This window comes from Pygocentrus nattereri, chromosome 9 (genome assembly GCF_015220715.1).
Source record: "Pygocentrus nattereri isolate fPygNat1 chromosome 9, fPygNat1.pri, whole genome shotgun sequence".
Taxonomy (NCBI): domain Eukaryota; kingdom Metazoa; phylum Chordata; class Actinopteri; order Characiformes; family Serrasalmidae; genus Pygocentrus; species Pygocentrus nattereri.
Window position 1 is genome coordinate 3,511,200 of NC_051219.1, and position 16,732 is coordinate 3,527,931.

General features: G+C 40.4%; 1 protein-coding gene across 1 annotated transcript in view; it reads right to left on the reverse strand.

Moving 5' to 3' along the window:
- LOC108413729 (obscurin-like) overlaps positions 1-16,732 on the reverse strand; it is a 48,571-nt gene that overhangs the window by 22,438 nt on the left and 9,401 nt on the right. The window contains exons 5-9 of the mRNA XM_037540895.1: positions 11,971-12,276; positions 11,175-11,480; positions 9,779-10,084; positions 8,383-8,688; positions 4,358-4,657 (exon numbers count right to left, since the gene is read on the reverse strand). Of these exons, the coding sequence (XP_037396792.1) occupies positions 4,358-4,657; positions 8,383-8,688; positions 9,779-10,084; positions 11,175-11,480; positions 11,971-12,276 (1,524 nt within the window). The remainder of the gene's footprint in view (positions 1-4,357; positions 4,658-8,382; positions 8,689-9,778; positions 10,085-11,174; positions 11,481-11,970; positions 12,277-16,732) is intronic.

The following is a 16,732-nucleotide window of genomic DNA, read 5'->3' on the forward strand; positions in this document are numbered from 1 at the left end:
TATTTTCCACACTATCAGTTTAATCTCGTCACAACACTGAAAATATTGCTTTGATAAAAAGTAGGATTTTAGAAGAAATTATCTACATTTTTGCACTTTTTTGCACATTTCCACTGCACCAATAATTCATCTTGCAATGAACATGCTATTTTGGTTTACCCATATTCTTTGGATAGCTACAGCCTTGTGACAGTCTACACTATCCTCACTAGAGCTAGGTATGACAGACGGTGATTCCTCTGTCTAAACGCAAAGTGATGGTGAGGTACAGAAGAGTATTGGTGCAGGACTGGACTTCAGGTTTCCCAAAGAGATATCAGTAACATATGAAAAAGAAGGACAGGGGTAAACAAAGGAGTCAGGGGAGGAGTATTCCCAGCCCGGTGCATGTGCTGGTTTCTCTACAGCTCCAGAGGGTCAGTCTGGGGTGTCCATGCTTATGTCACTTCTTGGCCGGTTTGAATGAGGAATGAGAGGAGAAACTGTTTCAAGAGCTTTGGAATCTAAGAACCTCCCTTACAAGATACAGTCCAGCTGAAGCAAGCATTGAACAGGATGCATCAGCCACACCTGGAACACCAGGTTTCCTGAAATCTGATAACCACAGCCGTAGTGTACCCTCAAGTCCTTCAAGACCCGGTTACTCAAATTGCCCAGATGTCAGTGCAGGCAGAGTCCACTACACCTGAACGAAGGACCAGGGATGTATCAATCTGAGCCACTGACTCCAGTGTTCTGAGGAGAGGATATTGAGAACTACCTGCTTGGCTACCTGAGCGACTGGCAAAAACCTGGGCCTACAGACTGATGCCTTTGCTGACATGCAAAGCATTAGAGGCTTACACAGGCATGGACGAAAAGCTTTCCATATTCATATCCAGGCCTGATTAAAGCTCTTCTGGAAAAGTTCAACATCGTTGCTGAGACCAACCATTGACAATTCAGAGGAACAGCAATACATGCAGGTGAAATGCCAAAAGAAACCTATCACTGATTGAAAGTCCTTTATCGCCACTGTATGAAACCAGAGTCATGCAGCAAGGAGGAGATTGGACAGTTTACCAAGTGATGTTCACACCTGGGTCCAGGAGCATGAGCCAGCCAATGGACTAGAGGCTGCACAGGTAGCCCAACAGTACCTCAACTCTTGTTGTGGACCAGCCCGATCTTCAACAGCCTCACTCATGCAGTCACAGCAATCTTGCTCATTCAGAGAAAGGCCATGATAAACCAGATGTACCAGATGATGGGTGGAAGGACGCACAACCATGTTTGCTGGTGGGAAGAGAGACTGTGTCCAACAAGTCGTAGACACTGATGGACAGAACCTCCAGAGACTTTATGGAACTAACTATTGGTAAATGACCAACCTTTGCATAGCCATGGTGGACACAGGGAGTGCTATTTCATTGGCCAAAAGGGATTTTGTGCCAATTAGACTTACAAACGTTTAGGGTATACATGGTGATGTGAAAGTGTATCCTACTGCTGATGTCACACTTACAATTTCTGATAATGTTTCTTTTGTGCAAGTTGTTGCTGAGCTACCAAAAGACATTACATAGGGAATTGCAAGCAATTGCATCCATCCACATTTATTTGAGCAGGTGAAGAACAATAAGCATTGCTAAGCTGTAAGGATAGATACATTGTTGAGAAGGTCATCTTTCATTTACTAGATTCCTGTGATAATTGTTTGGTTGTACCTTCCAAGTGTAGGTCCCTCATTCTGCCCCTAGCACACACCATCACATGGGCAGACCTGGGTCAACAGAAAAGGTTACTTCAGGGTTAGCCATGAGTTTTACTGGCCTTCAATGTATGTAGGTGTCAAGAAGTATTGTAGTTCTTGTCCAGAATGTCAGAAAACCAGTTATAACCACCACTCAGACCAGAATATCAGTTCAGAATATCTAATATCTAAAAATTTGTGCCAGACACAGGGAAGGACTGGAACACATGGTTACCGTTTATTCTCTTTGTTTACCAAGAGGTACTGCAGGTGTCTGGATTTTCCTCTTTTGAACTTGTGTATGGATGGTCAGTATAAAGACCCCTGGACTGATTATGTCATCAATGGGAGGCCAAACCTTAGGATGGTCATACCCAGGGTACAGTTACATCTTGCAAATGAGAGACTGCCTGAAATCATACAGGGACAAGGCCTGTCTGCATCTGTAGAAAGCCCAAATAAAGCAGAAGAGTTGATATGACCTGAAGGCATGAATTAAAGTGTTCAAGCCAGGTCAGAAAGTCCTCCTACTACTTCCAACATCCACAAACAAACTTCTAGCTAAATGGCAAAGGCCATTTGAAGTTTTGACAAAGCACAGTCCTGTGATGTATGAAGTCCTCCGTCCTAAAAAGGTAAGAAGACACAGATTTATCATGTAAACCTCATCAAGGAGTGGAAGAAGTGAGGGGATCCATAGATGGCAGTGATGGTCCAGCATGTAGAAGGAAACACCAATCTGGAAGAGGCCTTACAGGGTTCCAGAGATTGGTGAAAACCCCTTAAGGCAAAGATCCATACAATGCTGGATTTGGGTGTCATAGATCCTTAAGGAAGTAAATGGTGCAGCCTGACTGTCAGTGTTCTAATGTATTGCTATCTTAGCCATAAGTTGCTGCCATGGGAGTAAGGTATTCTAGAGTGGAGAAGGAAGCTCTTGTCATTAAGTGGGCCTGGGAGAGTCTCCAGTATTGCCTGTTAGGTAGAGAATTCAAAGCACTAACATGGATGAACACTATGAAGAACTACAACTTGTGGATCACAAGGTGGTACTGTTTGTCTTCCATCTCCATCACAGGAAAGGAACTCGGAACGCCCTGGCAGATTTTCTTTCGCATTTGCCCCACTTTAGCAATCCAGGAGAGGTGATGTGATAGATCGGGTCTGCCAGACTAATACTTCATCTTATTTCTTTAGTTATTGTCTTACACACTACTCACACACATTCTGTCTCTGTTTTAGCAACCCTTACTCCTAAACAGCCTCCTTATTTCAGTTACATGCCAGCTTGGTTATTTTCCGCAGTATCAGGTTCATTTTGTCATACAACTGGGTTTGTTATTCAGAAGACAGATACTTCTAATACCACATGCAAAGGTTGATACAAGGCCGCAAAAGGGGTTACTCTCTCATTCCTTGAGCAGAGAGAGAGAGGGTGATATTGTGGACCACTCACTGAGAATACTGCTTTGACAAAGAAAAGGATTTTAGGAGAAATCCTCTAAAAACTATATATACACTTTGTAAACATTTTCCATTCATTTTTCTATTTTGTTAAAGTTTTGCATTTTTTTTGCTCATTTGCATTGCACCAGTAAGCACTCCTGAATGTGCTTTTGGTCCACCCAAATTCCTTAGATACCTACAGCCATACTTGTTAGAGCTAGGTGTGACATAGGCCTTTTTCCCTCTTTGAACAGCTCTATAAATATTAAATTGGTTTAGGATGGTTACTTATAAAATTTAATATCATGGTATTTTCAAACATTTTACAGGTATGTTATAAGATGACAAAGTTAAAAATGTTAAAATGAATGAATTAATGGTTTCTTCATGTCCTTATTTTTATGACTCTTAAGTAAATTAGTTACATGTAAACCATCAAGGACTGAATACCATGAGTAAAATACAGAAAATTAAATATTACTAAAACAGGAAATGGTATTTGGATATATCACCCAGCACTATGCTAAATAATTGGCTTGGAAATTTAATGTTGTGTCAGGGAAAGATCATGGAATAATCACAAAATTCCATTGTTTAAAAAAAGTGTACAAACTCAGATTAAAGCAAAAGTAAACTTTAGGTACCACGTTTTTAGTATGAAACATCTCATGAAGTTCAGGGGTCTCTGCTTCACTTGTGATTAGCTGGTTAATGTGTGGTATTTCTAGTCTCCCATCCAAAAATGACAGATGGCAATTACAACATGAGAAACGCAGTGAAAGACTTTAAAGAAGTTAAAGGCTTCAAAGAAGAACATTTTATATATATAAACAAAAAAGTCTGTATAAAAAGAAGATGGACATTAAGAAATATTTACAGTGTGTTCTCTGTAGAGGGTGTTAACTTATTTTCACTTACAAAGTCAAGAAAACATTACATTTGATGTTGTGCTAAATCGATATCTTGTGTTTGGTCACAGTGATTTTTAACAAATGTTAAACCATGTGTCAGATGCATTGCACCATAATTCAGGCATATCAGGCATCTCTTCAGCTTTAGTGACAAAAAAATACTGCAAAATCACCAAATGATGGTAGTTATCAGTTTAAGGAATGCTGCAGCATGAAAGAGTAGGGAAAAGTTAAGCTGCAAAGTCTTTAAAAGTCTAAGTCAGTTTACCTGTAATATTGAGTGTGATGTTGATGGACTGGTTGTTGTTAATTGAACATCTGTATGTTCCCTGGTCTTTTTGAGTCAGGTTGGAGATCAGTAGAGAGAGATTTGCTGGAAGGTTCTTATTAAACATCTGGACTCTGCCTGTGTTGTTTGTCGTCAATACCTCAGTCCCTCCTGAGTCTAAACGCTCCCATTTCACATTTCTAGGTTTGGTTTGTTGGTCAGTGCAGGAGCAGGGCAGGAGAACAGAATCTCCTGGAGATCTGATAATCAGTTTGTCTTTAGTCTCTGACAGTGTGCAGCCTGCAGGAACATAAAGCAGAATATTGTTCTGTTCAATACAGTAGCATTATCTGATTGAATAATATCAGTTCTCTCATGAGAAGTCTTGAGTTTGAACCAAAGTAAACATTTCTGATACAGCTGTATTTTCATATTGCTTCATGTTGCACATCTGTACTTTGGTTATTACAGAACTGACCATTTAGGCTCCATTGTTTTAATATAATTGGCCAACTTGTGCTATCCTTTAGGTCTTTACACACCGACAGAGATGCAAAAGTGTCAGCATATCTTCAGGTACCAACATTGGGTCCTCTGCTTTTGGAGATGTTAGTCCCACATCTGATAAAGCAGGGGACAACGTGTGGGTAGCTGGGACCGATTCATCAGTTTAATGAAGAGTTTGTCTACAGGAGGCAGATATATGATCTTTCTGTTTCAAGGTACAAAAATCTACCACTTTATGTCACCAAGACCAAGAAAGTTACTGTGGACTTGTGAACAGAAATGATCTTACTTCTATAAGTATCAGTGGTTTTGCTGTGGAAATTGTCAGCAGTTTCAGATTGCTGAGTGCGCAGCTGTCAGACTCCTCTGTCTTGGTCCCACAACACTAGCAGCATTATTGAAAAGGCAGAGCAGAGACTGTTCCTCCTAAGGAGACTAAAAAGCTTTGGTGTACATGATAGTCAAGGTGCTGCTGCATCTGGCCCTGCTCTCACTTTGTATTAACATCTGTCTTGATTAATTTTTCAGTGAGTCTCAAATGAGTCGCCATGACCATGTCATAGGATTTTATCATGGGAGGCACAGTACCCCATACATTTCCTTCATCAGTTCCACGCTGTGTGTGTTTGACAACAGTGTCCCATAAATCCTTGTTTGTCTCTGCTGTGCTGAGAGTTGATTAATGTAGTCCTTTGACACTGTTGAGGATGCAATAAAATGCTTCAGCACTACAAATGTAGTGTGGTCATATGCATCCCCAATCACCTCTAAAAGTTGTTTGAGTGATTGGATCTCAGTGAGTCTCAGAGACACACTGTACCCTGTCCACACCTTAATGCTATACACTTATGATTGTGTACAGGATGCATCACTCAAGACGCATGGCAATGCCAAGTGTAAATGAAGCTGTATTGTGTGTTCTGACTGTTGAATTGGCAACCTGACTGCCCAGGATCTTAGACCCCAACAAAGAACTGTCTGTACTGCTCCTAAAATCAGGCACAGACCTCCTTCAACTCCAGGACATTTGTGCATCCTGATGTTGGACAAGGGCTCAGTCCATAATCTTGGCATCATCTCATACCGTTCTACCCACTCTCCTCTAGCGAATGCCTCAGAAGTACAGTGGGTTGCAAAAGTATTCAGCCCCCTTGAACTTTTCAACCTTTTGCCACATTTCAGGCTTCAAACATAAAGATATGAAATTGTAATTTTTTGTGAAGAATCAACAACAAGTGGGACACAATTGTGAAGTGGAACGAAATTTATTGGATATTTTAAACTTTTTTTAGAAAAAAAAAACTGAAAATTGGGGCGTGCAATATTATTCAGCCCCTTTACTTTCAGTGCAGCAAACTCACTCCAGAAGTTCAGTGAGGATCTCTGAATGATCCAATGTTGACCTAAATGACTGATGATGATAAATAGAATCCACCTGTGTGTAATCAAGTCTCCGTATAAATGCACCTGCTCTGTGATAGTCTCAGAGTTCTGTTTAAAGCGCAGAGAGCATCATGAAGACCAAGGAACACACCAGGCAGGTCCGAGATACTGTTGTGGAGAGGTTTAAAGCCGGATTTGGATAGAAAAAGATTTCCCAAGCTTTAAACATCTCAAGGAGCACTGTGCAAGCGATCATATTGAAATGGAAGGAGCATCAGACCACTGCAAATCTACCAAGACCCGGCCGTCCCTCTAAACTTTCAGCTCAAACAAGGAGAAGACTGATCATAGATGCAGCCAAGAGGCCCATGATCACTCTGGATGAACTGCAGAGATCTACAGCTGAGGTGGGAGACTTTGTCCATAGGACAACGATCAGTGGTACACTGCACAAATCTGGGCTTTATGGAAGAGTGGCAAGAAAAAGCCATTTCTCAAAGATATCCATAAAAAGTCTCATTTAATGTTTGCCACAAGCCACCTGGGAGACACACCAAACATGTGGAAGAAGGTGCTCTGGTCAGATGAAACCAAAATCGAACTTATGTTTGGCGTAAAAGCAATACAGCTCATCACCCTGAACACACCATCCCCACTGTCAAACATGGTGGTGGCAGCATCATGGTTTGGGCCTGCTTTTCTTCAGCAGGGACAGGGAAGATGGTTAATATTGATGGGAAGATGGATGGAGCCAAATACAGGACCATTCTGGAAGAAAACCTGTTGGAGTCTGCAAAAGACCTGAGACTGGGACGGAGATTTATCTTCCAACAAGACAATGATCCAAAACATAAAGCAACATCTACAATGGAATGGTTCACAAATAAACGTATCCAGGTGTTAGAATGGCCAAGTCAAAGTCCAGACCTGAATCCAATCGAGAATCTGTGGAAAGAGCTGAAAACTGCTGTTCACAAACGCTCTCCATCCAACTTCACTGAGCTCGAGCTGTTTTGCAAGGAAGAATGGGCAAAAATTTCAGTCTCTCGATGTGCAAGACTGACAGAGACGTACCCCAAGCCACTTGCAGCTGTAATCACAGCAAAAGGTGGCGCTACAAAGTATTAAAGCAAGGGGGCTGAATAATATTGCACGCCCCACTTTTCAGTTTTTTATTTCTAAAAAAAGTTTAAAATATCCAACAAATTTCGTTCCACTTCACGATTGTGTCCCACTTGTTGTTGACTCTTCACAAAAAATGTCAATTTCATATCTTTATGTTTGAAGCCTGAAATGTGGCAAAAGGTTGAAAAGTTCAAGGGGGCTGAATACTTTTGCAACCCACTGTATATATCATAGACCACCCACTTCACAAACAGCAAACACTGATTCATTGCCATCTCACTTTAAACCACAGTCCTGTCTTATTTTATTGTATCCTACAGTTAAATTTGGTCCATGCCTTTTTCCACTGCACTTGTATATATTGTACCACAGCCTAGCATGTTCATTGCACATTACATCTCAAGTTTATATGCATATATACTTTATTTTTCCTCACATTCAATACCTACCATTTTGCCCTGTTCCTATTTATTCTTGTCATCTACCTCACACCATATCGCTGGTCGCTTGTACTGTTTGCCTTTATTTTTTGTTACTCGCTATCCAATGTTTTTCCTAGAATGTACAAGACCCTACTAAGATATGCAGTACCTCCCTGCCCCATCAGCCCATCTACTTCATTTTTGTCTTTTTATCTGTTGCCTCATGACGCTGCAGTATAAGAATTTCTTATAAGTTTTTTTGATTGCCATGTATTCTTAATACATTTGACAATAAACAAATCTGGGTTTTGAAATGATTGGCTGAGTGAGTCAAGGTTTGCAAAAATTGAACAGGGGTCTAATAGAACAATGTCATATTTTGTTTGAACATGTCAAAATTGTTTGATGTGCAAGTTAAGTTGAAATTTATTGACATAGAAATAAATGTACAAATACATCACATTCAGTGTGTAAAGCCTTTGCAACAGCTAGAGTGCTTATGATAGTTTCAAGAACGTTTCAATCATATCACAGTATAATCTGGTAAGGATGAATACACAAGTACTTTGAAGGTTTCAATGAGTTTACCTTTAATGTTGAGTCTGATGTCGATGGACTGTTTGTTGTTGATTGAACATCTGTATGTTCCCTGGTCTTGTTCAGTCAGGTTGGAGATCAGTAGAGAGAGATTTGCTGGAAGGTTATTATTAAACATCTGGACTCTGCCTGTGTAGTTTGCCGTCTTATTGGACACCTCAGTCCCTCCTGAGTCTACACGCTCCCATTTCACACTTACAGGTATGGTGCGTTGGTCAGAGCAGGAGCAGGACAGGAGAACAGACTCTCCTGGATATTTGTGAATGACTTTCTCTTGAGTCTCTGACAGTTTGCAGTCTGCAGGAACATAAAGCAGCACAGTGTTTCTGTTCTGTTCATTACTATTACATTATCTGTTTAATGGGGATTGGCTAATGTCAGCTCTCTAATGAGAATTTTGGAGTATAAACTGAGAAACTTTTTGTTACAGTTGGAAAATTGTATCTTGATACTGTAGATTTCTTTATAATACAAATCTGTTATTTGGTCATTACAAAGCTGGCCAGTTATGTTTTATTTTATTATCTAATTCGCTAGCTCATGCCGCGTTAAGGTCATCATTGCAGTGATGGGGAAAAACACTCAAAATATCTTCAAGGAACAAAGATATCTTGATGCTTGATGATGAGGCTGCTGACAGACGGGTGATACATGATCTTTCTGTTGGGTGTAGCAACAAAAATCTAGCTCTGAATGTTACCAAGACCAAGAAGCTGTTGTGGAAAAATAGAAACGATCCATCACTATGAATTGGCTTCAATGTGGAATTTGTCTGCAGTCTCAGATTGCTGGATGTGCCACTGTCAGACTCCCTTTTGTTGGTCCCTGAAAATGAGCAACATCCTCAAAAAGAACAGTCGCTTCGATGGGATGAATCCTGACGTCCATGCATTTTGCATGAAATCTTTGTCCTATTTCTGCATATTCCTGCCTTCTATCTTCTGGTTTACTTGTCTTCTGTGTGCAATAACTTTCTTGTACCTCCCTCTCCTATTGCCCCATGTAATTCTTCTTTGATCTTTTTGTCTGTAGGAGCGTGGTGCTGTAGTACAAGAATTATATGGATAAATATTGGATTTTATATATAATATATATTGGATTTTTGGATGGCTTGTATTCTGAATACATGTCAATAAATCATTGATCTTGAGTTTGGTTGTTGCCATGCCAATACCTGAGACAACAGTGTCGAGTGAGTGCATGTTGCTTTAGAATGTTTGCAAAAATTGGCTGAATAAAAAAACTGCTCACATTCAGTGAATAAATACACTGAATTCACTGAATTACAGCTTCAGTTACTGTAGAATCACTGGAGAGCTGATGATAGTTTACCACAGTGTGATCAGGTGAAGATACACAATTATTTTACAGGTCTAGGTCAGTTTACCTCTAATGTTGAGTCTGATGTTGATGGACTGTTTGTTGTTGATTAAACATCTGTATGTTCCCTGGTCTTGTTCAGTCAGGTTGGAGATCAGTAGAGAGAGATTTGCTGGAAGGTTCTTATTAAACATCTGGACTCTGCCTGTGTAGTTTGCCGTCTTTTTGGATACCTCAGTCCCTCCTGAGTCTACATGCTCCCATTTCACACTTACAGGTATGGTGCGTTGGTCAGAGCAGGAGCAGGGCAGGAGAACAGACTCTCCTGGATATTTGTGAATGTCTTTCTCCTGAGTCTCTGACAGTTTGCAGTCTGCAGGAACATAAAGCCGCACAGTGTTTCTGTTCTGTTTATTATGATTGCATTATCTGTTTAACGGTGATTGACTAATGCCACTTCTCTCATGTGAAGTCTGGACTCTAAACTGTAGTGTCATTTGTTGTTGTGGTTGGAAAATTATATATTGATGCTGCAGAATTCTTTACATACACATATCTGTAATATGGTGATTACAAAGCTGGCCAGTTAGATTTCATTTTATGATCTAATTTTCCAGCTTATGCTGCCTTAAGGTCATTACACACTGAAAGTGAACAAAAAAAACTAAATATCTTCAAGGGACAAAGATCTTCTTGAATCTTCTCAACAAACGGCAAGCAAAGGCATTAGACAGGCTACATTTCAGTTCCGTGTCTTAGTTTGAGCTGCTGTTGTAGATGTTAGCCCCCCAACCTATGAAGCAGAGGACAAACTAATCCCTTTTACCAGTTAAAATATTGGTTTCTGGGACACAACTGATCCATCAGCTTAATGATGAGTTTGTCTACAAGATGGAGATACACAATCTTTCTGTTTGGTGCCACAACAGCAATCTAGCATTGAATGCCACCAAGACCTTAAGTGAACTTATTGTGAACTTCAGGAAAAAACAGAAGTGATCATATTATCATTATCAGTGACTTGCCAGTGGAAATTGTTAGCTGTTTCAGCTGCCAGACTCTCTTGGTCTCTGAACACCAGCACCATCCTCAAAAAGAACAGCCGCTTCAGTGGGAAGTATCCGGACATCTATACACCTAGCATTTTGCACTATTCCTTTCCACTATTTCTGTTTATTCCTACCATCTGTCTGACTTCATACTGCCAATCACCAGTACTACAACTACAACTCACTATGGATGTGCACAGGTACTAAACTATTCTCTTAACCATTCAAGTTGGCAGGATCTGGATACTGAAATCACTCTTCATTATGTTTCAGCACAAGACGATAATATACAGGCTAACAATTCAGTTCAATTTGAATTTGAACAACAATTCAATTTGATGTTTTTGCTTGTATTAATGAGTAAGAATTTTTCCACAAAACACAAGAGTACCTTGAAGGTCTATGTCAATTTACCTTTAATGTTGAGTGTGATGTTGATGGACTGTTTGTTGTTGATTGAACATCTGTATGTTCCCTGGTCTTGTTCAGTCAGGTTGGAGATCAGTAGAGAGAGATTTGCTGGAAGGTTCTTATTAAACATCTGGACTCTGCCTGTGTAGTTTGCTGTCTTATTGGATACCTCAGTCCCTCCTGAGTCTACATGCTCCCATTTCACACTTACAGGTATGGTGCGTTGGTCAGAGCAGGAGCAGGACAGGAGAACAGACTCTCCTGGATATTTGTGAATGACTTTCTCCTGAGTCTCTGACAGTTTGCAGTCTGCAGGAACATAAAGCAGCACAGTGTTTCTGTTCTGTTTATTACTATTACATTATCTGTTTAATGGGGATTGGCTAATGTCAGTCCTCTAATGAGAATTTTGGAGTATAAACTGAGAAAATTTTTGTTACAGTTGGAAAATTGTATCTTGATACAAGAATTATATGGATATATATTGGATTTTATATATAATATATATTGGATTTTTGGATGGCTTGTATTCTGAATACATGTCAATAACTCATTGATCTTGAGTTTGATTGTTGCCATGCCAATACCTGAGACAACAGTGTCGAGTGAGTGCATGTTGCTTGAGAATGTTTGCAAAAATTGGTTGAATAAAAAAATGCTCACATTCAGTGAGTAAAGACACTGAATTCACTGAATTACAGCTTCAGTTACTGTAGAATCACTGGAGAGCTGATGATAGTTTACCACAGTGTGATCAGGTGAAGATACACAATTATTTTACAGGTCTTGGTCAGTTTACCTGTAATGTTGAGTGTGATGTTGATGGACTGTTTGTTGTTGATTGAACATCTGTATGTTCCCTGGTCTTGTTCAGTCAGGTTGGAGATCAGCAGAGAGAGATTTGCTGGAAGGTTCTTATTAAACATCTGGACTCTGCCTGTGTATCGTGGTGTCTCATTGGATACCTCAGTCCCTCCTGAGTCCACACGCTCCCATTTCACACTTATAGGTTTGGTGTGTTGGTCAGAGCAGGCGCAGGGCAGGAGAACAGAATCTCCTGGATATTTGTGAATGTCTTTCTCCTGAGTCTCTGACAGTTTGCAGTCTGCAGGAACATAAAGCAGCTCAGTGTTTCTGTTCTGTTTATTACTGTTGTAGTATGTGTTTATGTTTTTGTGTGTTTAATAGCGATTGAGAAGTTTTGAACCGAAGTATCAGTTTTTATTATATCTGAAAAATGATACCATCCCGATTCCAAAAAAGTTGGAACACTGTGTAAAATGTAAATAAAAACAGAGTGCAATGATTTGCAAATCTTATAGCACCATATTTTGTTCGCAATAGAACATACAGCACATAACAAATGTTGAAAATGAGACCATTCCATGAACAACTTTAACTCATTTAGAACTTGATGGCAGCAACGCTTAAAAACTTTGTAGCATCCCCTCTTCTTTTAACAATTTAAACACATATCAGATGTTGAAAGTGAGAGATTTTACCGTTTTCTGAAAAATATGAACTCATTTAGAGCTTGATGGATCTCAGAAAAGTTGGCACAGTCTACCATTGTGTAGCATCCCCTCTTCTTTTTCTTGTGAAGTGAGGAGACCTATTACTGTAGTTCTAGGAGAGGAATGTTGTCCCATTCTTGTCTGATGTAGGATTCTAGCTGCTCAGTTCCAGGTTTTGTTTACTGGATTTTTCGCACATGTTGCATTGAAAGAATCTTTCCAGATGTGTAAGCTGCCCGCACCATAGCCACTAATGAAACCCCAGACCATCAGAGATGCAGGTTTTTGAACTGTGGGCTGATAACAAGCTGGATGGTCCCTCTCCTCTTGAGTCTGAAGGACAAGCCGTCCATCAGAATTTAAAATTTTGATTCATCTGACCACAGAACAGTTTTCCATTTTGTCTCAGTACATTTTACATGACCTTCACCCCAGAGAAGACGGCAGCGTTTCTAGATCATGTTAACATTTGGCTTCTTCTTTGCATGATACAGCTTTAACTCTCGTTTGTGGATTAAATGGTGAAGTGTGTTTACATTGATTTCTGGAAGTGTTTTTGAGCCCATGCAGTGACTTCCAGTACAGAATCATGCCCGTTTTCAGTGCAGTGCTGCCTGAGGGCCCAAAGATCACAGGCATCCAATATTGACCGCCACCTTGTCCCTTTAATACAGGGCTTTCTCCAGATTCTCTGAATGTTTTGATGATGTTATGCACTGTAGATGGTGGGATATCCAAATTCTTCATTTTTCTGAAATTGTTCCACAATTTTTAGAAGCAATTCTTCACAGGTTGGTGAACCTTTTCCCATCTTAGCCTAAGAGAGACTCTGCCTCTCTAAAATGCTCTTTTATACCCAGCCATGTGAGTTAGTTGCAAACTGCTCCTCCAGCTGTTTTTTGTCAGTACCACTTACTTTTCCAGTCTTTTGTTGCCTCTGTCCCAACTTTTTAAAGATGTGTTGCTGCCATCAAGTTCTAAATGAGTTAATGTTTTTCATGAAATGGTAAAATGTCTCACTTTCAACATCTATGTTGGAGATATGTGTTCTATGTTCTATTGTGAATAAAATATGGGTCTATGAGATTTGCAAATAATTGCATTCTGTTTTTATTTACACTTATTGACATTTTACAAAGCATCTTAACTTTTATGGAATTGGGGATGTATTTTGACTATTTTGACAAATCTGTAATTTGGTGATTACAAAGCTGGCCAGTATAGCTTCATTTTACGATTTAATTGGTCAGTGCATGCTGCTTTAAGGTCTGTACACACTGAAAGTGATGCAAAAAGAAAAGTCAAAACATTTAGTAAGTTTTTTGCTACTAGGAAAGAAGAGTGACTGAATTTGAGTGCATTGCCAAGGACGTGGTTTTAAATACGTGACTCAGAGGGCAAGGATAGCCTGGCTGTATTACTAACTACATTACATTACATTACATTTACATTTAGCAGACGCTTTTATCCAAAGTGACTTACAAATAATGAGGTACATAGAACAAACATAGTCAGGCCTTAAAGGAGGCCAAAGGGTAATAGCGGGGTAGAGAAGGGAAGGAGGGCAAGAAGGAGATGAGGTTGGTAGTGGTTAGATTGCAAGAGGCGATTAGAGTAAGTGCTCCCTGAAGAGCTCCGTCTTCAGGAGTTTCTTAAAAATAGCGAGGGACGCCGCTGCTCTGACAGTGGAAGGTAGCTTGTTCCACCATTGGGGAATCAAGTATGAGAACAGTCTCGATTGCTTTGTGTGAATGTTTGGCAAAGCTAAGCGACGTTCATTGGAGGATCGCAGCGGCCGGGCGGTGCTGTAAGCCTTTAGGAGCGAGTGCAGGTAGGAAGGAGCCTGCTCTGTTAACACCTTGTGGGCCATCGTAAGAGTTTTAAATTTGATACGAGCAGCAACCGGTAACCAGTGGAGCTCAATGAGCAGTGGGGTGACATGCGCCCGTTTTGGTTGGTTAAGGACCAGGTTTAGTTGAAGGTGGTGTTCCTTTATCCATGCGGATATGTCCGAGAGGCACTGCGATATCCGCACAGAGATCGACGCGTCATCAGGCGGGAATGAAAGATAGAGCTGGGTGTCGTCAGCATAGCAATGGTATGAGAAGCCATGTGAGCGGATAACCCGGCCTAGAGAGGTGTACTAGGCTACTGTAACTAATGTTAACTAAAACAATGAAAACATATTTATCTGACAAATATCTTGTTGGCACATCATCCACTGAGAAGAAAATATCTTGTGACATAATGTCCTCTTCAGCATCCAACATGATGCCTGTTAGCTCTGTTGGCTTATTAGCTCATCTGAAGAGGCAGCAACTGTTGCTTATCCAACATGAAAACCCAGCTCACTTCCCTCTGCTGTTTTTGAACAGTAAAATATCTTCCTCTCTGTGCTGCTGTATTTTTGTGCATCATCAGTGCTCCCACCTAAAAAGATGAGTCTACATCCTTACACTAGTTACAGCTAGCCATTGTTTTCCCATGTGATTAACTGGATTTCCATTCATGAACTCATACACACGATACTTGAATATCAAAATTAATCAGAATGCACATCATTACTGCTCACAAACCCAAACCAAGCTTCAAGGTTTTTTGCCATATGCAAACACCACTGTCACACATTGAATTCATACTTGAAGCACTTCCCCAATTAAGAGTCAGCATAGCCCACCAACAGACACCGACTCCGAGGCAGCACTGCGTCCAGACTACACACAGTATTACAGAGAGAAACTGTAGTGTTACCAAAAGGGAAACACATATATGTACACAAATATCCATCTACATACACCTCACCTTACATCTCCTTTTTGGAGCTCTTCTCTGGATCCTAAACTTCTTGGCATGTGGTGAATGTGGTTGCACTTCAAGAGTTGTGTAATTAATACTACATAGCTTAATTATATAACACACTTAGTGGTCAACCGAAAACACAACAGTCTCCCTGGACAAAACGAAGTCGCATTCATCATTTCTTTTCTAATACTCAGTTAAGCGTTTAATTGCCTTAATGGCAGCGCCAGTCCTGTCAGGTAAGTATTGCACCAGTCTCCTGTTGAGTCCTGTTTATTGCATATTCCACTCTTTTAGCGCCCACTCCTCAACAAACTTTGTCTTCAATGGCCGAACAGAGCACAGCACTGTCATTCTCACAATCCAGGATGACAGCTGTAGGGTAGAGCAGGGTATTTCTGACATGGCAATAGTTTCAGATGCGAGCAGATCACAGTTTAATCTCCAAAAGCAAAAGAGGCAAGACAAAATCGTAAACGTGAAATGGGCCAAAAGTCAAAACACAGACCCAAAAAGACAGGCAAAGGTACAAAAAAGGAATGAAGCACAAAGTCGTAATCAGGTAAACAAAGCAGGGGTCAAAAACACGAAACAATGGCAGTCAGAATGAAACGTTCAGTAGTTCTCAAGAAAACAATATATATACTATATATACTAAATCTGTGAGTCACATGACAGTCTACACAGGTGAACCCGGTTAGAATTCCAGGGATTGGGAGCGCTGATAGGAGCGCAGACATGAGTCAGAAGACACGTGAGTTCCCATAGAATCCTGGGCAATGGAGTTTGTGTCAGAGTCCAACTCCGATTGTGACTGAACAGTCAAATGATCTCACGTTGAGCTCTGGGAAAAGGATTCCGCTCAGGAGTTTGCTGGAGGCATGACAGTATCGAGACCCAGTACTAAATAGGTACCAGTTCCTGATTGGTCAGTACTGAAGTGTGGACTGGACAAATGGTGCTGTTATCAATATTTATGTAACGTTAGTTCAACCATAGCATCCATACGATTCTGATTGGCTAACCCTAACGTTAACCATATCGAAAGCTGAGCATTACTCTGTGCCGTCCTGTCATAAAGGATAACGTTTCAAAAGTGTGGGCTCACATTACTGAATTCAATAAACCTGCAGCTAAATGCAATATATGTAAAAAGGCTGTTGGGTGTAGAGGGGGTAACATCGGTAACCTCATGAAACACAAACATAATAATCTATAAATCTGAAGCAGGGCAGAGTGTTTGACTGC